This window comes from Osmia lignaria, chromosome 4 (assembly GCF_051020975.1).
Source record: "Osmia lignaria lignaria isolate PbOS001 chromosome 4, iyOsmLign1, whole genome shotgun sequence".
NCBI classification, from domain to species: domain Eukaryota; kingdom Metazoa; phylum Arthropoda; class Insecta; order Hymenoptera; family Megachilidae; genus Osmia; species Osmia lignaria.
The window spans coordinates 5,958,595-5,979,874 of NC_135035.1; the positions used below are offsets into that span (position 1 = coordinate 5,958,595).

At 41.0% G+C, this 21,280-nt stretch overlaps 3 protein-coding genes and 1 long non-coding RNA gene across 6 annotated transcripts in view; 1 reads left to right on the forward strand and 3 right to left on the reverse strand.

Annotated features, from left to right (window-relative positions):
• LOC117603346 (uncharacterized) overlaps nt 1–21,280 on the forward strand; it is a 102,640-nt gene that overhangs the window by 51,485 nt on the left and 29,875 nt on the right. The window lies entirely within an intron of this gene.
• Nucleotides 323–4,246, reverse strand: LOC117603342 (uncharacterized). 3 transcript variants are annotated; one of them, XM_034322373.2, is made up of 9 exons: nt 4,108–4,246; nt 3,868–4,028; nt 3,022–3,138; nt 2,774–2,935; nt 2,506–2,715; nt 1,616–1,823; nt 1,194–1,533; nt 815–954; nt 323–744 (listed from the first exon to the last, which is right to left on the reverse strand). In XM_034322373.2, the coding sequence occupies exons 2-9, from the start codon at nt 3,925–3,927 to the stop codon at nt 413–415; spliced, it is 1,569 nt and encodes a 522-aa protein (XP_034178264.2). In that variant the 5' UTR covers nt 3,928–4,028; nt 4,108–4,246; the 3' UTR covers nt 323–412. The 3 variants fall into 3 exon arrangements, with proteins under 3 accessions (XP_034178264.2, XP_034178265.2, XP_076544278.1); XM_034322374.2 differs by having other exon boundaries at nt 323–735; nt 3,868–4,008; nt 4,108–4,242; XM_076688163.1 differs by having other exon boundaries at nt 3,868–4,008; nt 4,108–4,242.
• LOC117603490 (uncharacterized) lies at nt 4,313–11,558 on the reverse strand. Its single transcript, XM_076688138.1, has 11 exons — nt 11,423–11,558; nt 11,153–11,349; nt 10,857–11,084; nt 8,581–10,119; nt 7,527–7,793; nt 7,160–7,400; nt 6,935–7,081; nt 5,671–5,867; nt 5,271–5,482; nt 4,421–5,172; nt 4,313–4,373 (listed from the first exon to the last, which is right to left on the reverse strand). Exons 1-11 carry the CDS (start codon nt 11,473–11,475, stop codon nt 4,313–4,315), a joined length of 3,894 nt encoding a protein of 1,297 aa, XP_076544253.1. The 5' UTR covers nt 11,476–11,558.
• LOC117603489 (uncharacterized) lies at nt 11,579–19,458 on the reverse strand. The gene is made up of 4 exons (XM_034322694.2): nt 19,303–19,458; nt 15,901–16,128; nt 11,627–11,793; nt 11,579–11,582 (listed from the first exon to the last, which is right to left on the reverse strand). The coding sequence occupies exons 2-4, from the start codon at nt 16,117–16,119 to the stop codon at nt 11,579–11,581; spliced, it is 390 nt and encodes a 129-aa protein (XP_034178585.1). The 5' UTR covers nt 16,120–16,128; nt 19,303–19,458.

Below are 21,280 nucleotides of genomic sequence, written 5' to 3' on the forward strand. Positions count from 1 at the left end.
ACCACGGGAACCTAGCCGGGGTTCGTTGCGATATTACGCACAGCCTCGCACCATTCTCTCGCAAATACAATTACTCCACCTATGAATTACCACTGTTCTACTTGAATTATCGCTTTATTTATATACACGATCGGACGTGGCGCACAGGATAATTAAATGGAATCGATGAAAGGGTGAAACGATCGGAAGATACAATTAGAACAATACCTAAACTCGGGCGAATTGATTGGAACTTCCGTTAGTACCGTTAATAAAATTTATTACAAATTTCATTTCGTACAATTAGTATAAAAGTAGGATTAATTAATATCTAGCTGCGTCGAAATTGATTCATTTTTCACGGTTTTATTATTATTATTTTTTTTTTTTCATTTAAATCTTGCTTTATGTTGTCTTTTCGTTTTATTCTTAATCATCTGTTATCTGAATAAACGTTTATCTTCTCTTCGAGCATCCTCAGTTTGTCCTCGTCTGATAAATTGTAATTACCATTTCGATTATTTTCATCATTTTTCCTTTTGGTTCTTGCATTCTCTGCTGAATTTTTCTTCTTATCGATTTCAGTCAATTTTTCGAAAAGCTCCTTCTCCACCAATCCCTTCCTCATGTCCTCCCCGAATGCGACCTCCTCCAATTGTTCCTCGTTCTGTTTCTTCCACGATTGTCGTTTATTGAGCAGAATTATCTCGTCCTCCAGTTGATCCTTTCCTGTTATCGGCTCTTCCTCCCGCAGCACTGGGTCAGCTACCAACATGCATTTATCATCTTGTCAATAGAACGAAATTAAATGGAAGAATTATTTAAATTTACTTACTCTGATGTTTTTGATCAAACGTACTACTTTTTGATAACTGCAAATTGGTCGATGCTGTCGAGGTGTCTCTTTCAATCTTGGTGCTGGTTTCCATGTTCTCATTCGTTAACTTCTTTTCTACCACATCTCCAATTAAGGTACTTGTATAAAAATTCAGCAGTAATGACACATGTTATTCCATCATTATACCTGGATTGCCAACTTTGCTTTTTTTAGGCCAAATTCCAAAAATTTGCCATTTTTTAAATTACATTGGCTTTGAAAAAATGATGTGGCTTTTTGGTGTTTTTGCAATTTTAACAAAATAAATATTTTTGGCTTTTTTCAAACCCAAGATTTCGAGTTGGCAACCCAGCATTATACAAAAATTAAGACATACTTTCTACCACTTTCATCTTCGGGGTTCTCTTTAGCCTCATCGTCGCGTTTCTTCGTTTCAGCGTTCTCAAAGTCCATTGAACTATAAATTAGCGGTTCCTCGTATTCCGAGTCGAAGGAATCCCGAAACTCTTTGTCCAGGTATTCGCGTTTTTGTCGCAACGCGATGGCATTGTGCAAGGTGTCCTTATGTGGTGGCTGATCAATAGCGTTGCCACCTTTGTGCCGTTCACGATGCTTCTTTTTACGTTTCCCGCGTTTTCTCTGCTTCTTACCAGCTTTCGAATGCTTGTCCAGACTGCGGATTGTTCTGCGCCCTTTATGGAAAAAGTCCAGCCCGTCTGGAGCACATCAAATATGTTCATGAGCTTTCAAATCTCTATGAATGCCGCGAATAACGAGACCGAGCTTCTTGTACTTTACCCTCGGGAAAGTATTCCTCATCCGCGAGGAATCCGGCTGAAGAGACCATACTTGCCCCCTTCGAACGACCATGATTAGTAATATTAGTCATTCCTCCTTGATACTGAACGATCATTTTGCTTCCACCTTTGGCTGATCCAATCGAAGACGCCGATCGCTTTTTCTCATTTACTTCGACGTATTCGAGTAACAAATCCAGCTGCTTCGACTGATAATTTGCCTCGTTAGTCAAAGAAAGTTCGGCATTGAAGTTAGTATTAATTACTAGAGGTGTGCGAGTACTCGGAATTTACAAGCCGAGTTGAACTCGCTTTGATTGTTCGAGCCGAGCCGAGCGCTTGAATTTGCCGAATTACTCGGAATCGACGAACTGTTTGAAAGAAAAGCGAGCTACTCGAATATTCGAGCCGTCGTAAAATTTCGATTTACTTGAAGATGAATTTTCAGCTCGAATATTCGGGTAGCTCCATTTTTTCAAGTAGCTCGGTTTTGTTTCAAACAGTTCGTCGATTTCGAGTAATTCGGGAAATTCAATCGCTCGATTCGGCTCGACCGACCGATCATTGTTCGACTCGAAATTCGAGTACTTAAACAAATCGAGTACTCGTAATTTACAAGCCGAGTTGAACTCGCTTCGATTGTTCGAGCCGAGCCGAGCGCTTGAATTTGCCGAATTACTCGGAATCGTAAAATTTCGATTTACTTGAAGATGAATTTCCAGCTCGATTATTTGGGTAGTTCGATTTTTTCGAGTAGCTCGCTTTTTTTTCAAACAGTTCGTCGATTTCGAGTAATTCGGCAAATTCAATTCGACCGACCGATCATTGTTCGACTCGAAATTCGAATATTCGAATAAATCGAGTACTCGCACACCTCTATTAATAACTCACCAGGTAATCGTGAACCGACTGAACCTTCGTCTTCTCCTTTTCCGACAGTGTTTTGTACTCGTTAATCAACTTCTCGATCAATCGAAGCTTTTCGCGTAATTCACTGTATTCAGCTTCCTTTTCGTCACTTGGAGAACCGTCGAAGAGAAACTTGTCCTTTGGAAAATGAGTTGGAACGTCCACCGCGTGGACCAATGGCAAAGATGGTAGCTAAAATGGAATTTAATGTTCAGAAAGTTTGCCGGAACTCGTGTATCGTATAGATTACTTGTGCTATGGAATTTCGTCTTGGATTCACGTCCAGCATCCAATCTAAGAATTCTGTTAAATCCGGGGATAAGGAGACGCAGGTTTTTCGCTGCACTTCGTCGAAAATTAATCGATTCAGGAGTAGCATAATTTTGTTTAACAATTCTGTCGTGTGATTGATCTGTCGAATTATAAAAATCATCCGATATATTAGTACCTTAAAGCGTAATTTATTATTAAAAAATAAAAGAATGTTGATGAATGTACTTCGTCATTGCTGAGTGCTTGACGATACGTCTTGTCAGATGATACTGTGTCTTGAGTTTTGTGCTCTTGATACAGACCTGGTCCTAAGGATACTTTTAGGTCCTCGTTCTTTTGAACCTAATTATTTAAGAAGAACATAACGATATCGTCTCAGATAATCAAGTAAACAGCTTACAAGGAGAGGGCCCCAAGTGTGACGCTGACTTTTTGATAAGCTTTTGCACAATGATAGAGCTTGAAAAACTGAAGCTAATGAAGCTAATGTTATTAGTTTATGAGATATTTAATGTTAAAGTTATTACCCTGCTTATGATCTGAAGTATAGGAAATCTTTTGAACAAGGATCGTAGCGTTACCGGTAAGGCGTCGGCCTCCTGGTAGGTGGTTGTTTTTTGTCTCAAACAAAAAATATTTTGTTATAATATTTTTTATAAAAACATCCCGGTCCATGTACAACTTATATTCAAAGCAATAATTAAATAAAATTGTTTAAAAATATAAAACATTGTTCAAAAATATTTATTATTCAATTATAATAGCAAAAAAATATATTTATTAAAAAAAAAAAAGGAAAAAGTGAAATATTGTAACATGTTGAAAAAATCTGTCCAACGGGATTTGAACTCGCGACAAGAAACATTGTCGCATTGGGTTGAAGACTTCCTATACTTCAGGTCATAAGCAGGGTAACAATTTTAACATTAAATATTTCATAAATTAATAACCGTCTGCGCCCAAAACCGGGTATCATTAGCTTCAGTTTTTCAAGCTCTATCATTGTGCATCATCAATGCTCATCAAAAAGTTAACGTCACACTTGGGACCCTCTCCTTGTTAGAAAGGTACCTGATCAAAAATGTGTTCCACGATCTTTCCAGCAAGCTCGCCATGAAGAGCCGAGTCCATCTGCGATTCATCTTCGACGTTATCGATCGTTAACAGCGAGGAGATCTTTTTTCTCTGTCTATCACTATCCACGTTTATTGCCTAAAAAATGACCGTCGATCCTTTTCTCAAATTGTATTATATATTACCTATCATTCACGTATTTCATGGATCAATAACAATCATTTTCCTGTTACTTACATTTTCGCTGTACATTTTCTCTCGACGCGTCTTTCGTTCATTTACAGAAGGTTCCTGATGACTATTATGACCCTTATCATCGACTTTGCTCTTTTTGCCATTTCCGTGATGATTTGCAGTCTTCGACATTCGTTTCTTGTGTTTCCGACCATGTTCGTGGTCCTTTTTAGAAGCATTCGAATGTTTCTTCGGATGTCTTCGCTTTCTACGACCAGAATGCTTGGACTTTTTCGTGTGATCTTTCTTCTTCCTTTTCTTCAACTCGTCTGAATATTGTTTCTTTCTCTTCTTATGTTTCTTTTTCTTCTTCGACCTTGCTCGTCTAGCCACTTTCCCATAATTTTCATCCTCCATCGTGTCGTACCGTTCCATTCCCTCATCCGATTTGGAAATCAAAGACTGAACAGGATTGTTCATCCTCCCTCCTTTCTTCGGATATCCATAGTAATCTAATTTCTCTGAATCAGCTGGCGGTTCATTCGTATCGTCATAAAACGTATCGTAAGGCAGCGGAGCTTGCCTTTTCATTCGATTGGTATTCTTATTAAATAATTCCAGCAAATCCAAAGGAGGATACTGCAGAAGAGCAAGCTGAGAATCTTCCAATTTCGATGTTGTTTTCATCGTGCTATCCGGGATTTTCGAAATCTCAGTGGAAACATTCAGCAGAGCCCGCTCGGTAATTAAAGTCGACGTTCTCTTTTCTCCATCTTCGACTTTAGTAACCGAGTCAGCTCCGAAGTGGTCGATTTTGTCCTTAGACGATTCGGGATTGTCTCGATCGATCGTTTTTAAGCTTCGGCTCAATCTCAGCCTCGTATCCTCGTCGAAATCGTCGTTCCAGTCCAAAGGCTCCACGAAGGATTCGTGCAGGTCTCCGGAGCTAATAACCGTCTGTTTCTCGCGATCTATATTTTGGACGCGTTCCCGGGGCAACCGTGATTCCAGATATTTACGATTTTCGTAAGGAGAACGCGAATCTGTGTCAATATATTGCCCGCGGCCCGTTAATGACCAGCTGCCGGCATCTTTTTCTCGGGCCGGCTCGTTACTCACTCCGCTCACCTGGCCGATTCAAGGTTTATAGAGCGAAAGAAGGTAAGTCGGGGTAATAATTTATTGGAAATGCTTAGGTTTATTCTTTAAGTGTTTTTCTTTCGTACTTTTTGCCCTCGCCATTCAACCACCGTGCCGATAGAGCTGGGTTCTCGTAATTTTACCTCCGTGCTGTTACTTTGCTCCGAGCCGCCTTTAAACATATCGTCCGTGCTTTTAAGGGCGAAATAATTATTTTGTGAAACGTTGCTCGACGATCGGCTCTCGGGGTGATCGGATGACTCGGTCGAGCACGTTTTCGTCCCAGCTACCGATCTCCCTGATCCATTGTAAACGAGCAAAAGAGGCAATAAGTTCGGGCTAGAAGCTGAAGTTGATCGTAGTCGAGGTGGTATGGATTTGAAATTTTCATTTGAATGGATTGTTAATTAACACTTTGAGTGCCACGAGGATCTAATTACAATGGCACTTAAAGTGTTAAGATTTTATCAAACGTTTCAGCCACACCTTCAGTCTCCGGAACCTCGATTTGACCTGCCAATGATTCGGACATCTTATTAGTTGGATCTAGTTTGTCATTGGCCCCGTAATACATTCTGTGATCGCCTTTAATCCTCGGTTTGTTTTGCAACTCGTCCTGGTTCCAGTCGTATATCTTCTTCAACTCTTCGTACAATGGTTCGAAGTTAGACGTTTTCTCATTTCTGTGAAATAAATTCGGAAATTTGGATATTATCACTAGAACTATCAAAGGGGTTAAAATGACTAGTTTCCATTTCCTCATTTTAAATTATCAATTTTATCGAGGTATTTTTATTGAAATGTATATTGGCTGTTTATATTAAATTATGTTTCATCCTTTATCTCTTTCGTAATCAACATTATTTTTAACTTAAAAATAAATGTACATCAAACATCGGTAGTTCTACTGTTAAATTTAGAGACTTTAACACTAAATCTACCCACACTTCGTGTATACCTATTTCTACCATGGGCGGTCAAATAAGGACTTTAAGAAAGATATATTTCTGAATGTAGAGTGAAGATTATGAACAATTACATAGTGAATAAAATATTTTCTCATATTTAGAATACATAATATTAAGAAAAATCGTGAAGTTAAATGGTGACACAATAACGTCGAATGCAGGAAATTCTAAACGAAATTTGAAAAACGGTCATTTCACCGCGGTTTAATACCAAAATCGATAGACTACGGAAATAGACAAATATTGAAACTGTTATAGTATCGAAATAAACGAGAACCGAAAATATTAGAGTACTAAAACCGAAATAAATATCGAAATTTAAACATTTTTTTCTTCGATGACATTGTAAATTAAACTTTAATCTAATCTGAACTGCTTTTAAAGTAAGTTTATGCAGATCGGCATGTTTGAAACATTGTATCATTAATATAATATAATTATTAAACTCGTTTTTGCTCGCAATTTATAATCATTGTTTAAATTACTTCCAATTGTACAAGAAGTGAATGAAAACATGAAAATATTGACCATTATTTTTAATTTGGTATTATGTATGTATCTATCGGTTTTGTTATGACTTTCCCAACGTAATTAACATAACATCACGTATAAAATCCATTCGTTTTAAGCTTCTGTTTAAGAAAAATGTTGAAAGTTTTTTGAAAAAGGAAAACGGGAAAAATAAAGGTAAATATACCGGTATTTTGGTATCTCGATTTTTGTAATACCGGTATTATATAGTGGTATTTTCAATATTTGTATAAATCCCTGAATGAACATACTTTCTATCTATTGACTGAATATCCTCCAAAATATCATCGATCATTTCGGGATCCAAGTCCTTTTCCGCAGTGAAGATATACGTCACTGGATCCTTCGAACCGCCCCCTAAGAATTTATCTTCCCTCTCCGCGATCGATTGACTTAACCTGTTGATACACCCTGATTAGTCTTAAAATTAACCCCTTCGATGCTGAGTATCATTAACCCTTTCACCTTCATCTAACCTTCCCGATTGTTCCTGGGGCCTCTTAACAGAGGAACCTTCTTCACTTGTCGACAAACTCTCGAAGCTTTTCTTCTCGCCGGTTTTCTCGGTCGCGTTTTTAGGTTCAGATTCACTGTCGTGTACGATGAATTCCTGTTTCGGCTGTTTATTCTTTAGTTTCTTCAGCTTCAGTACCTCTTCCTCTTGTTCGTCTTTCTTCGTAGCCGGCGATAGGCAAGAATGTTTGATCTGCCCTTTTTCTGTTGCAACCGAGAAAATGAAAAATGGATCACCAATTTTTTTTACTTTCTTCATACATAGATCTTAATACAAGTATGTGTAGTGTAACGTGTATAGTAAGATTTGTCGATGATGGGGGAAATTACCAAGTCCCGCATCGGATTCGATAGGGTTCTTGTCATAATTAGTTTTAAGTCGTTCTTGTTCACCAGTCTCGTGTTCCCGTTGCTCGTTATCGCTATCGTAATCGTAATACTCGATCACGCTTACTGGATTACGCCTTTTCCTCGTGGAATCCCGACCGTATTTCTTTCTCTTGTCCAGCTTCTCTTTAATCAGTACGTTCACTTTCGCTTTCCCTTTATCGCGCACGGCGGCTCGGCCTTTTCTTTTCAATGATGCGCTACTTTTTTCTAAAAAAATATCAAGATTTATGGTTAGACTGCGAAAGTTTACGCAAATGTTTTAGAAAAATAAATGAGATTTTGCAGAAATATGTTTCAAAATTAAGAGATTTTAAAAATATAGTTTCTTATTTTGCATATTCTTTATATTTCTTGCGTATACAAAATTTGTTCACTAATTAGCTCGAGTAATTGCTAGAACTTTTGTCATTGTAAGTCTACAATTTAGTTAAACAACTGTGGTTTCAATTATTCGTAAAACCTAGATATAAAATAATACACGTATGTACAATGTGTATGTGTATACTACAATAGTTTAATAGTAATATAGTTAATAATTAAATTGTTCAATTTTCATAGTATAGTTGCAAAAACATTTAAAAATTTTGATGACTATGTTACATTGCTCTGTATGTTAAAAAACTTAATAATTATTTTTATAATAATTTGTGTAATGCACAAATAATGTTAAATATATTGTTTAAACACAATTATACAAATTTTCTATTCCCTACGCAAATGCTTATTCATCAATTGTACCCTGCATACATTAGTTGTACAAATTAATTTGGTACCTTTAATATTACACCTTCTTAGTTACTATTTTAAATTCGACCTTTTCCCGCGCTTTTGTGAATTTGAAAAATGGCGCGAGAATATGATATTGATAACGATAAAAATAAATAATTAATTAAAGAAAAAAAAGGCACCGAATTAATTTGTACACCCAATATTCTGCATATTCACTGCATAAACTTCCGCAATCTATTTATGATTAACTTATTTTTTTACTTACCAGCTTGCCGTTGATTTTCATCTTCTTCCTTGTCGCTGTAACTCGCGTCTGCCTCTTCGACATCGTCATTCGAGTATTCCATGTATTGGAGTATTCTTCTCTGGGTATACATGTCATTTAGCTTCCGGTCGTCCAACCCCTCGGGTACTATCACTATCTGAGTATACTTTCTCTTGTTCTTCTCTTCGGAATTTACTGATTTGTCTTCAAGATTGGAGGAACTTATATCACTTGAAGTTGTTCTATCAATAGAATCTTTCCTCATTTTATTATCACTTAATTTTTCCTCTTTCTTTCCAAACAGATCCTTCCCCACTACATTTTGATCGTTCATATTTAACTGATTATTATTCTTATACCAGTTTTGAGTTCCTTCTTTCCCGCTGCTCTCTGTTGATCCTTTATTAATCTCAACAAAATTGATTCCTTTTTCATCAATGTTCCTTTGATTAATATCATTAATATCATTCGTTAAGTCATGCTTGTTTTCATAAAGTTCATTAGCCTTATCCTTCCCCAAATTGGGCGAAGCAAATGGAATTTGCTCTTCTCCTCCCATTCGTTCTTGTTTATTATTACTCTTCATAGGTGAATCAACTTGTGCCTTCTCGATTTTCACGTTAAACACCGTGGCCACTGATTTTCCATGTTTGTCCTCATTTTCCACGAACACTTTCTTCTTCATGTTGAATGTGTTCAGCATGTATGGCTGTTCACCTTTGATCCCTGAATTTTCATTGCCACCAGTGTTGCTAAATTTAATTAAATTTTTATTCTCCGATTTGACAAGGATATTAACGTTGTCAGAGTCCTTTGGAGACCTCTTCTCCTGCGGTAATTGCTGAAAAGGTTTTGCACGATCGTTGTCTTCAGGTTGGAAAACTTTCAGTTGCTGCATTCTGGCTTCTTCAACTTTGTCACCGTCGTCTGTGCTCAGAGTTAAAGTCCTGCCGGTAGCAGGGTGCAATTCGTTCGACATAGAACCGAAAATATCCAAAGAATCTCCTTTTGCCTCATCCTTCGTCAATTTGTTTTCCATCTGATTACCATGATCGTAATTTCCAATTACATCCACGTTTTTGCTGTTCTGAAGGAGATTCGAGGTATCTTCGAAATTGTTTATTGGTTTACTATTTTGCTGGAAAGCATCGTTCGGTTGCAAATCATTGGATTCCTTTTTGCTGGAATCATCCAGGTCATTGCAATCGGTTTGCTTTGACATTTTCACCGGATCTTTCTCGTCTATTTGTGAGTTGTTTTTATCACAAGATCCGTCCAAACAATGTTTCTCGTCTGACAGGATTCCTTTGCTGCGTCTTTTACGGTCATGAAGCTCTTTTAGAGTCTCCTCTTCAAGGTACGACTCCCCAAACCCCGCGCGGTGGAAGAGTTTCGGGCTATCATCCTCGTTATTATCCTCGGTCCTTTTTCTTCTCCACGATTTTCGATCTGCTTTCTTCTCATTAACGTCATCACCATCCTGTTCACGCTTTTTTAGATCGGACGTTTCTGGTTCCGAAGTGTCCGACCCGCTGGAATCTGTAAAAAGGTAAAGAATGTGTGAAATTTGAAGGTGTAGGCGTTCAGTGCAGGGGAAAAGACGGTTTCGTCTCCCCGGACACCTTTAGTTCGGGCCGGGGACCGCTAGGCGGCGGCGAGATGATCGGTGACCGTGTTCTCGCTAGCGGTCGCCCGGCATGCAGTTCAAATATATCGAAGTTTCGAATTTCGAGGTGTCTGGGACAGGAATCGTCTGTTGTCAGCCCCACTGGACGAGTCTGACAGTCGATCCCGAGACGAAATGCCTTTTTCTCCCCTCTCCTATAACTTCAGAAGTGAAATACGTCCCTGCGTGACGCGCTGTTGTTCGCCTGACGTGTTTATGATTTATGATTTACGATTTAGATTGATTTGGTGGTGATTCCGCTACCCTCGGGTTTGTTTGTGATTTTCTGTGCGCGTGACCGAGGGCGGTCACATTTGTCAGAATTTGCTGAAGTATAGGCGTTTAGTGGAGGGGGGAGAGGGTTTCGTCCCTCGGACGCCTTTAGTTCGGGCCGGGGACCGCTAGATGGCGGCGAAATGATCAGTGTTCTCGCTAGTGGTCGCCCGGCATGCAGTTCAAATATATAGAAGTTCCAAATTGTGGTGTGATAGGTGTCTGGGGTAGGGGTCGACTGTTGCCACCCCTACTGGACGAGTCTGACAGACGATCCCGAGACGAAACGCCTTTTTCTCCCCTCTCCTACAAAGGGTAATGAAAAATGTGCGAGTACCTGTATTCTTTTCGTGTTTTCTGTGTTTATTCTTGCCCCGGGTATTTCGTTCCTTCGCATCTTCTTTCTCCTTTACTTTCGCTTGGCGCTCCTTCTTGCCATCCTCGTTTAAACTTTTCTTTAATTCCAGTATCGTCTCTTTAAGCGACTCCAAAGATGGCGATTCCTCCTTCTTCGTCTCGTCCCGTTGATTTCTCACGTTGAATCGCGAATCCGTTTTTAATGGACCTGTTTAATTTTCTTTTATAAATCATGAAAATTACGCGAGGAATAAAATCGAGATTAATGATACGTACTAAGGGGATTTCCCTGATCGGATTCGTAGTCTCGTTTATCCTGCTCCGTTTTAAAATTCTTGTTTGAATTTAACCAATCGTTCAAGGAACAGATGTCCTTCGTATTGGACCAGTCTTTTGGCAATTGATCGCCTGTCATATCTTTTTCGTTCAGAGATTTGCTTGATTTGTATTCAGGAGTCTCTTTTCCATTTATTCTGAAAAAAAGCATCGCGATTACGATTCCTCGATACCAAATCAATATCTCAATTAACTGCAGAAAATTTTTACCCATTTTGAGACGTATCCTCATAATCGGAGTCCGGACTTTTTTCAAAAGGCATGTCACTGTCAAGATACACTCTCTGAGGAGATCCAGAAGGATCTTGATCGCGCGATTTCTTTCTGTTTGTCTTCCATAGGAAACTTCTTTTGTCGCGCACTTTCTTACCTCCGTGCGAAGAAGTTACATCGAAATTTGGCGTTGCTGGATACTTGTTCGATCCAGTGAACGAGTCCTCATGTTTCCGGTGATCAGTGCTGTGTACAACCTGATCTATCCATTTCAAATCATCCTGTGCTTTAAGAACGTCTTCCAGAAAGGTGTTCAATGGCGAGCCATTTTCATTGTTAACTCGGCCATGATCTTCTGTGTGTTTCACCTACAACAACACATTGAATTTGATTAAGACTACATAATTTAGTTTTACAATCCAGACGTGTCTCCTAGGATGTAGATTTTATTACAACGGCATATTAAATTTTATATCGTGGAAAAACCCCAACATCTAATTGAAATTAAGCGTTTAGTCCCATTTTTTGTTCTTTAGCAGTGAACGTGTCATAAACGCTTTCTGCTATCTGGGACAAGTAAGGGACAGGCAAAATATTTAAAACGGTATGTACTACCCGATTACCGATATCTGGGATGACTAGGATTTCCCTAAGGCGTGACCAAAAGATAGGGCACGGTGACCGCCAACATTTCTCACTAATTTTCATTTGGCAGCGGTCTTTCCCTACCATTTCCTACCTTCGGACACAAAATAATTATATAAACACTACACAATAGATTTAACCTCTTCGCCTATGATTTGTTCGGTAGTTGCTTCAGTCATAGCTAACTTCATTGCTTTAATTTTAAAATAAATAAAGAAAAATGAAATATTATGCATACATAGACTCAAACTTCAACTATGTTAAAAGTATCAGCCAGATTTAACGCATTTGAATTGTAAATTGCGTTACGAGTATGACAGGATGTTGTACGGCAAAGGGTTAAGGCAGAACACTCGAAATAAATTATTAACGACAAAAAGGCAGAGATAACATTTGCTATATAATTTAAAGGTACAGTGCGCCAGTACACACAAACTTAACAAATTTACTTGAGATTTTTCCCTTTTTTTAAATTGCTCGATTGAAACGAATTCGCGAGGTCGGTCACTTTTGACCTCCAGTTGCAGCGAACACTCGTTACGAGCGCGTAACCAGTGTACCGGGATGATGGTACAAGGACCCTGGTGGTTTCCCGTAGATTCAGCCTCGTCCTGTCACTGACAATTCCTCCTCCCATAATAATACTCGTCCGCGGTACGCATCGCGTCCGTGTTCGTCCTTTTTCCAGCGCGTACGACACGGCCAAGACAATGGGATTCTACGCGGGACCGCGGATACGGGTACGGTGTTATTAAAAATTCACTCCCTCTAGCGGGTGAAGTGGCCTCTGGCAATCTGCATCTCATTCCCGGCGGGCCCTTGTGCCATCCAGCCAGCCAGCCATCAGGTGGCTGCCAGCACGCGGAAAAAGGGGTGGAAAGCTCGAGCGTGGAAAGCGGGCGCGAGGGTTGTTGCCTTCGCCTTCGCTTCCTCGCCCTTCCGCTCGCTACCGTCACGAGAGTTGGCCCTTTTCCTAGCGACCACCGACGTCGCCTCGTCGCCGAACAAAAATAGTCTTACACCCAATTACACGCGGCATTTAACTAAATAAACACTCGCCATCTTCCTTTACACCCCCTCGCCAAGTCTCTCAGGTTCGCTGGGTTTTTTCCTTTTCACACTTCTCGCTTGTCCGGCTTTTTTCTCTTCTTTTCTCGCTGTTCGCGTTTCCACGGGGACCTTAATGAAGTCCGCTTTAATGTACTTTACCCCCTGTACCTGTTTATTTTTTCTTCCTTTTCTTTTCTTTCTATTTTTTTTTTTTTCGGTGCGATTGTTCCTCCACGGTTGCGGGAATTTCGAGATTGCCCCGTTGCTACGATCTCTGCCGTCTTGTACGCGCAACTCGTCGTCGCCTCTAAATGAACCGCGATATTCCCCGATGATCACTTGTTGAATGTTATGTAAATCCTACTCTTCCATTTGCATCGTGCGAGGATCACGCGTTCCCGTTATATTGGCTTCGTTCGTGTTATGAATGCGTTTTATTGAAGTCGTTCAAACATTTACGCTCGAGGTAACTTTGTTGCGGTTAAACCTTCTACTGTGTGTTCGAGTGCGTCGTAATGTGTTTGCAATTGGACCGTGTGTCGTTACACGAAATGTATATAACACCATTACGTTGTAATTTTATTTACGGAAATGTACCAGAATTTCCGCTGTAGAGGAAAAGTGATCGAATCGAGGCAGAAATTTTGGAATGATTTTTTCAGAATAGCAAATGTGAATAGAGGGTAAATAATACAAAATTTCATAGTGTGCATAATGGGGGGGTTAATGCAGAAGGTTCGGCCAAGTTCGTTATACTTTTTCCGGAAATTCGGAATCGTTGAAAGAGCCGTTAACGACATCTCGATCGTTTGCCGAGGTAGCGATTCCTTTCGCAGTCTCTCCATCAATCGCGTGCCACGGAGGGTGCTGGTATACGAGCCAAAAGTACGGCGAGCATAATCAATCACGAGACGTTTTCGGCCGTAATACGCGGCCCAGAGGGGTGTAGACGGTTCGCATAGTTCCGAAACGGAAACGGTAATATCGCTGGCCCGGGGCGACCACTCCTTTGTCATTTTGTCATCCGGCGTAAGGACGAATCGTCGTGGAGGAGGACGAAAGACACGGGTGGAATAGGGGAGGGAAAACGAGCAGAGGTGCGCGAAGACAAAGCGGCGACGGGGACAGTGTGTTTTCCGCAAAAAGAAATTAATGCTTGAGATATTAAAACGCGTCCGAAAGGAAACGTCTGTCGGCTCGAATCCGGGACATCGACCTGGTCTTGATGCGCGAAAGAGGCGGTGCATTAACTGCACAAATTACTTTATGGCGGGGGCCATAAAGGGCCCGCACGAAGGTCCATACAGAGCTCTGCAGAGCCGAAAAATAATTTAATATTCATATTTTTTCAATGACTAAGGCCTTCCAGGCTGCCAGGAGTATTGTTTTTTTCAGATATGAAATAGATAGTTATTTTTTACTGACTAAAGTCATTCAGGCCTTTTTTTATTAGTACTTTTTCGCTGACGCTTTTTTTTACGTAGGGGAAATCTTTCAGACACCCCCAGTCCCCCTGGGGAGGGGTCGGAGGTAGTGCGGGATTTTTACCCGCTAAAACCCCCACGGTGGCCAGCACTGGGGCTATATGGAGGGCCCCGGGACCTCTTTTTTGCTGACTTTTCTTTTTTTTTTTTTTTCATTGTGGGGAAATCTTCGACAGGACGAGACGCCCCGCTACCCCCTGGGGGACGTCTAACCTAACCTAAGCTAACCTAACGTAACCTTTTTCTATCTAATCGAAACTGAAAGAAAGCTCCCACTGCTAATCGAACGGGTTAAAGGTTGTATTGTGTAATCTGCGTAGGAGCCTAGCTGGCTCCTCAGCACGCATGCGCTACTTTCCAAACCAGGTATACAGTACAGGACCTTCGTGCGGGCCTTTTATGGCCCCGCCATAAAGCAATTTGTGCAGTTCGAGGCCCACCGCGAAGGACACCTTTCTTGTTCGAGGAATTTTCGTACGATTTGATACTGTGGGGGTTATAAGCGGAGTTATGGCGCCCCGGTGCTTGGGCCTCTTTCCCGTGATGGCCGCAAGGTGTCGCGCGTGTAACTCCATCCTTTCTCGCAAGTGCTCCATCACTTGATATACAGGGTGCGTCAGGGAAAGCAGATGTTTTTAAAATAAATATTTCTCAGTTAATTTCTAGCGTAATTTTAATTTATTGTCACGAAATGATATATTATTACATGCCATTTTAGGCTATTTATGTATGAAAAATTATGTCACTTAAATGGTGACCGTTTTGGTGAATGCAACTTTGCACGCCTCATTTCAAAATTCGGTGACGTTCCTTGGTCTCCTCGGTCACCTGACCTTTCAATGTGTGATCTTTTTCTATGGGGCTATCTTAAATCACGCGTTTACGAAGGAAAGCCACGGACATTAGGAGAACTGAAGGATGCCATTCGCCAGCAACTAGGAATGATAAACGAAGAACTGTTGAAGAGAGTAGTAGCGAACTTCCGGGAGCGACTGCAAAGTTGCATTCACCAAAATGGTCACCATTTAAGTGACATAATTTTTCATACATAAATAGCCTAAAATGGCATGTAATGATGTATCATTTCGTGACAATAAATTAAAATTACGCTAGAAATTAACTGAGAAATATTTATTTTAAAAACGTCTGCTTTTACATCCCAGGCGTCTGGGACAGGGACCGTCTACTTCAGCCCCCCTGACGAATTTTAGTGGACGGTTCTTCGAGACGAAAAAAACCATGATTTTTCCGCCGGCATCCTACAATACTGGGTCATTCGAGACCCAGCCTACTTACCGTCGAGTCCCCGTTATCGTCGCTGTGCTTCAATTGCTTCGTACTTTTCGAAAATGCATGATCGCCCTCGGTTTTCCTCTCGTACGTGTTCCCATATTCGCGTTTATCGGCATCGGTCGCGGCCAGAATCGGAAACACGATGACGAGGATGACGCAAATCAGTAAGGACGTTTGATGACGGCAATCCATTAAGTCAATCACGGTTCCGATCATCTTCATCGCTTCTATCTGAAAGCAAACGCTCGTTGGTTTCATCAGGAATTCAATTTGCTTGACCGGTAGTAGGTTTGCTCTTTGAATAAAGTTCGCCGGCGCGAGAAAGTGCATAAACGGGGGGCTGTATTAAGAGCCGATCTCGGGGAGACATTAATTTCACGGGGGGGGGGCATAATTTTCCTGTCACAATTTGCATTCGCTCGGCCCTTTCTTTAAGCATGTGCGACGGGGGAAATTAAAAACGTCCGATCGTAAAGTCTCGAAAAGAGGTAAAATATCACCGGTCCCGCACCCTGAATCGTAATCAACCACCGTTACCCCGTGGAAAAACCTTCCTCTCCGCCTTTTCCTTCCTTTTTCCCCTTTCTTTCGATCGAATCGATGAAAAGCTTAGCCAGGAAAGAAAACCAACTGCATTCCGTTCGATACAGGCGGTGACGTTATCGAAAGTAGGGAAAAAATGTTTCCAATGGTTGAATTAATATTTAACGGGGTCACGAAAGGGGGTTAATTTTACGAGGGTAATTTTAGAGAGTCGGACGAAAATGTTCGAGTTGGCCGGTTACTAAATTAAGGCTCCATAGAGAAGCTGGGTAGGTGCAAGGAGGGAAAGGGGGCGAGAGCCGCAAAACGTGAGACAAGACAAAGGAAAATAGGGCAAGTAATTTGAAACGAACGAGGCTATTTCACGGCGAGAAGGGGCGGCGGTATAGTTATTCGGACCAGAAGCTTTTCAATGAAAATAATTCTGGCCGATGATTTCTCCTCGTTTCGCGTCGCTGAATTTCACCGCCGTTTTCGATCCACCATTCTATCTACACGAGAGGAATCTGTCGCTTTTCGATGACCGAATCACGGAAATCCCTGTTCAATATTTCATTCCTTTTACGCGATACGATATAATCCCCGTGGTCAGGGCATTATCCGATAATGAAACCTTAATCATTGCTGATCGCTTGAAATTTCGTCGGCGCACCAAAGTATCACGGCGCGAACGATAATGATTAAGGGGTTAAGCCACTTTAGAGCAAGAAAAAATAGGCATATTTTCGGAATTTTTTTTTTAAATCATGGAATAAATCAAAATTCTGTAAGCATGCCTCTATTTTACAACTACTGAACTTTAAAAATTAATTTTTGTATAGTGATTCAAGTGAAAATATGGGCTCTGCAGCATTTCTTCGCTTACGCTTCTTTTTTGTAGGGTTAAACGGCCGGACCAGCAGCTCCTGTATTTTTTAACTTAGGATAAAAAACCAAAATATTTTTTATTATACAGGGTGTCTCGGCTAAAGGAGGCCACCTAAATATTTCCTTTATTTTTAATGGTGCAAAAAATATCTATGGTATAATTTGAAGGAATACCGTAGAAGACACATTTTTTCAAGGAAAACTTATATTTTTCTTTATTTCATCTAGTGGCGGCTGAAAAAATACATTTGAATATGCTTAAGTTATGTTTTTAAGGATAATCTTGAGTTTTATTAACATTATAAACGGTAAGTTCAAATGTGATTCTAATATTACCCTACAAGTTTATCATATTTTTGATACCTACTGAAAATCACCCTTGAGGTCATAATTTAAGCATAATTTAAATACATTTTTTCAGCCGTTACAAGATGGAATAAAGAAAAATATAAGTTTTCCTGATAAAAAATAACGATGACCTTGAAAAACAATGAAAAATAATCGGACAACAAAATTTGTCCTCTACGGTATTCCTCCTTCGATACCATTTAAATTATACCATAGATATTTCTTGTACTATTAAAAATAAAAGAAATATTTAGGTGGCCTCCTTTAGCTGAGAAACCCTGTATATGAGAACAGCTACCGAACTACGTAGGATTTTTTTGATATATTGATTTTTGCAAAAAGAGAAAATATAAAATTTCAAGAAACAATCGCCAGAAAATTATTTATAACAAAAGAACTATGCAATATAATGAAAAAATCCTACGTACTTCGGTAGAGAATTTAGTTTCGAATATACTGTTAAATTTTCAAATCGATTGGTGATAATCTGTTTAATTTATGAGTCCGGCCAGTTTGAAAAATGCGTTTAAAGTTTTCAGACCGGGAGGGTCTGCGCCAGAATTCGAAATTCGAGTACTTAGAGATATTTTCCACCCATAATCTTTTGCCATATCATTTTTAAGACAATAAGGCACCTTTTAAGCAAAACCAAAATTTTCGATTTTTTCAAAATTCTAGTGGCCTAACCCCTTAAAGCGTTTCAATGACGCTTTTCGGTCGCGACTAGCCTCTTGGGGCTAATTACGCCAAGAGAGATATTCAGTAGCTTCGTTCCGCCGCTTTCAACGGTTAAAGGCAGGGTGAATTTCCAGCCGATAAAAAAGGAAGAAGCGAAAGAATGAGACGAGTTAAGCGATCGTTTCTTCCTCGACCGATCATTCGAACGAGTACAACCTAGGGTGGAACCGTAAAAGATTTTTGTTCGACTCGAAGGAAGAAGAAAAAAAAAAAAAAAAGCGATCCCCTTTACATCTTTCCTCCCTTCTTTTAGCCCCTTTCCACGTCCACACGTTCCTTTCACCCTTTTTTACTCGTAGACAAAAGTTTTGCATGCCGCGAGCAAGCAAGCAACCAAGTAAGCCGTAGAAGGATATTTTTGTCGTTTCAACGAAAAAATTGCAAATAAAAGAGCGAAGGCACGAAGATAAAAAAAAAGAAGGGCGGGCAGGGAAGGGACCGGTACCGACATAATGTACCGCGTATAAGAGCCATTAGGTTATTAAAAACAGTGCCGGCTAAACACGAGTAACGAACCGGCTGCTGGCCACCGAGGGATGCGACAAAGGCGAAAAAATTAGCCTTGATAACTTGGCGTTTCGATGCGAAGGAGGAACCAGGGCTGAAAACTCGGCCCGCTACGAGGAGCTAAAGACCAGCGGAATCGGAGAACGGAACGAGCCGTAATCTCTTCGACTTTCTTCGCTGCTACCGCGAGAATTGATTCTTCCGTAAAATGCTTTCACTCTTCGGGCTCGCTAGACTTTCACAGTCGTTGCTTCCTCTTTGTTCGTCTGAATCGTGGTCGCGAGAGCACGGTTAATTAGCATCGCTGTCTCTAATTATTTTTCAAAAATATACTCCAAGGGGTTCTAGTCGAATCGAAAGACCATGGACATTTTGTTGGTTCGTCAACAAACGTTTAATTACCTGGTAGCACTTTTATCGCTGGGATCTTCGAACGAGCTGCCTCGTTTGCGGATACGCAGAAACGCGTACGTCATCGGTGATAATGTTGGCGGGATCGATTTACGTCACGACGTGTGCCAGCCGAAAACCCACGCGCGTTGACGTTTCGCATAACAAATTCCGATTGCACGCCGACTGTTTCGTCGCGAATCGATCGATATCTCTCGTTTCGATCGTTCATCCCTTCGATCCTTGCGTTCGCGATCGCAACGCACGAGAAATCTTGACGGTGCGTCGCGGGGTTTCATTCGACGCGATACAAACGGGCGAAAACGTTTACGGCTCCGCTCGCGAATAATGATTGGTTGAAATTCAGTTTATTTCGGCATATGGACGTAAATGAAACTTCTCGCGAGTTTGAATGGGACGAAAGGAAGTATAGAGGGAGAAGGTGGCGAACGAAGTTAGTCGAGAATTTCGTAACGAGCCTCGCAGCCCTCGCAAGGCGCCTACTGTAAACGCATAAAATACCGTATAAGTGTATATTAGTTTCCTCCCCTATACGCATTTGCACTCTGCCTACGAGTTAACCCTTTCACGCTTTAAGTATGTCTTTCAAGGAAGGGTCATCTATGAAAAATTCTGCCAGCGTTCACTAACGAATGTTCGCACTGCCACGTTAGAATAATTAACCCTCCGTCCTGCGTTGACCGTCCAACGGTTAATGAAACACAAGATTAAAGTCGGTGATCGAAGAACGGAACAATCGATGCGCGAACATTGAACCCCGATCACAAATGCGGTACCGCTGATTTACTTGTTCAACGGTATTGCAGAAAATGATCTCGCCGAGAGTAATTAACGTTTCGATCGGTGTTCGCTGTCGGTGATTTTTAGTCCCAGTTTCCCCGGAACAACGGGTAGCGAACGGGTTTTCAGTGAGAGATAGTGGGAGGGAAAAATCACAATGATGCAGGGTGGAACGATCACGCGATTCCTCTCTGGTGGCTCTCTGGCTCGTCTTTTCCGCTCTGACTGATTGCGTATACATGCTTTTGCTCAGGTTAACGCAAAAGCAAAGGGAACAAACAAACGGGGAATACAAATCTAGAGTGAAATGAACAATGCCTGGGAGAGTTACTGCCTCCTAATTGAAAGCAACCCCCCGGCACACCCTCCGTTTTCTCTTTCCACTACCATTCTCTCCTACCCTCTGTCTCTCTCTCTCTCTCTCTCCCCGTTTCGCCCTAGTAACTCGTTATCCCCTTCTCTCGTGATCCTTCCATTCGAACGTTCCTCTTTTTCCCCTCTGCTCTCCCGGTGCTTCCTCTTCCTCTTTCCTCCCTCTCCATCTCTCTTTCGATCTTCTCCAACCCCGTGCACACCGCCTAATCGTCCCGTACAGATGCGTGCCGCGTTTTCTCTCTATCCGCGCATAAAGCGTATAGTTTACGACAAAAGTTCGGGCATAGAGTTTAACAAAACGACCATTGGCCCGTTGGAAAACGCGAGCCGGTGTTTACATGCGTGGAATGAACAAGTATCGATCTACGGTTCTCGGGCTCCAGGAAGGTGCACCGAGCGCAGCCGAACAAAGAAATCAAAGTAACACATTATTTCCTGCTATTTCTGGCATAAACGCGCCATCCACAACCGTTACGGATGAAGAAACCAAAAAAAGGAGAAAAAAAAGGAACGACCGAACCAACCATCGTTCTGTGTCTCTGTTTATCTATTTAATAAGAGGAAACATCTTTCAATCTCTTCGTTTGTCGATAAAATTGATAGCAATCGATCTCACGAGATGAAAAAAACATCATTCGTTTCACGGTTTTGTCGATATAAGGTGGACCAATATAAAATCTGCAGACTTATCTTCCGCGATCCCATTTCGCGGAGCTATTTTGTACGCGATCTCGGTCATCGGTCGTTCTACCATTACCAGCCGCGGTGCTTCCGGTTCAATTAACGAAGAAAATAGCGCTCGAAGGAGCGAATT

What these genes read in the sequence shown, in the direction of transcription:
- LOC117603342 (XM_076688163.1), bottom strand. Translation starts at nt 4,236, where the DNA reads ATGTCGAAGACTGCAAATCATCACGGAAATGGCAAAAAGAGCAAAGTC. An exon ending in AGAAAATGTACAGCGAAAAT is followed by an intron (nt 4,009 to 4,107) that starts GTAAGTAACAGG and finishes GTCATTTTTTAG; the next exon opens with GCAATAAACGTGGATAGTGA. An exon ending in TGGAACACATTTTTGATCAG is followed by an intron (nt 3,139 to 3,867) that starts GTACCTTTCTAA and finishes TTAAATAATTAG; the next exon opens with GTTCAAAAGAACGAGGACCT.
- LOC117603490 (XM_076688138.1), bottom strand. Translation starts at nt 11,475, where the DNA reads ATGCCTTTTGAAAAAAGTCCGGACTCCGATTATGAGGATACGTCTCAA. An exon ending in GAGGATACGTCTCAAAATGG is followed by an intron (nt 11,350 to 11,422) that starts GTAAAAATTTTC and finishes GCTTTTTTTCAG; the next exon opens with AATAAATGGAAAAGAGACTC. An exon ending in TGAAAATCAACGGCAAGCTG is followed by an intron (nt 7,794 to 8,580) that starts GTAAGTAAAAAA and finishes ATATTTTTTTAG; the next exon opens with AAAAAAGTAGCGCATCATTG.
- LOC117603489 (XM_034322694.2), bottom strand. Translation starts at nt 16,119, where the DNA reads ATGAAGATGATCGGAACCGTGATTGACTTAATGGATTGCCGTCATCAA. An exon ending in ACGATAACGGGGACTCGACG is followed by an intron (nt 11,794 to 15,900) that starts GTAAGTAGGCTG and finishes GTGTTGTTGTAG; the next exon opens with GTGAAACACACAGAAGATCA.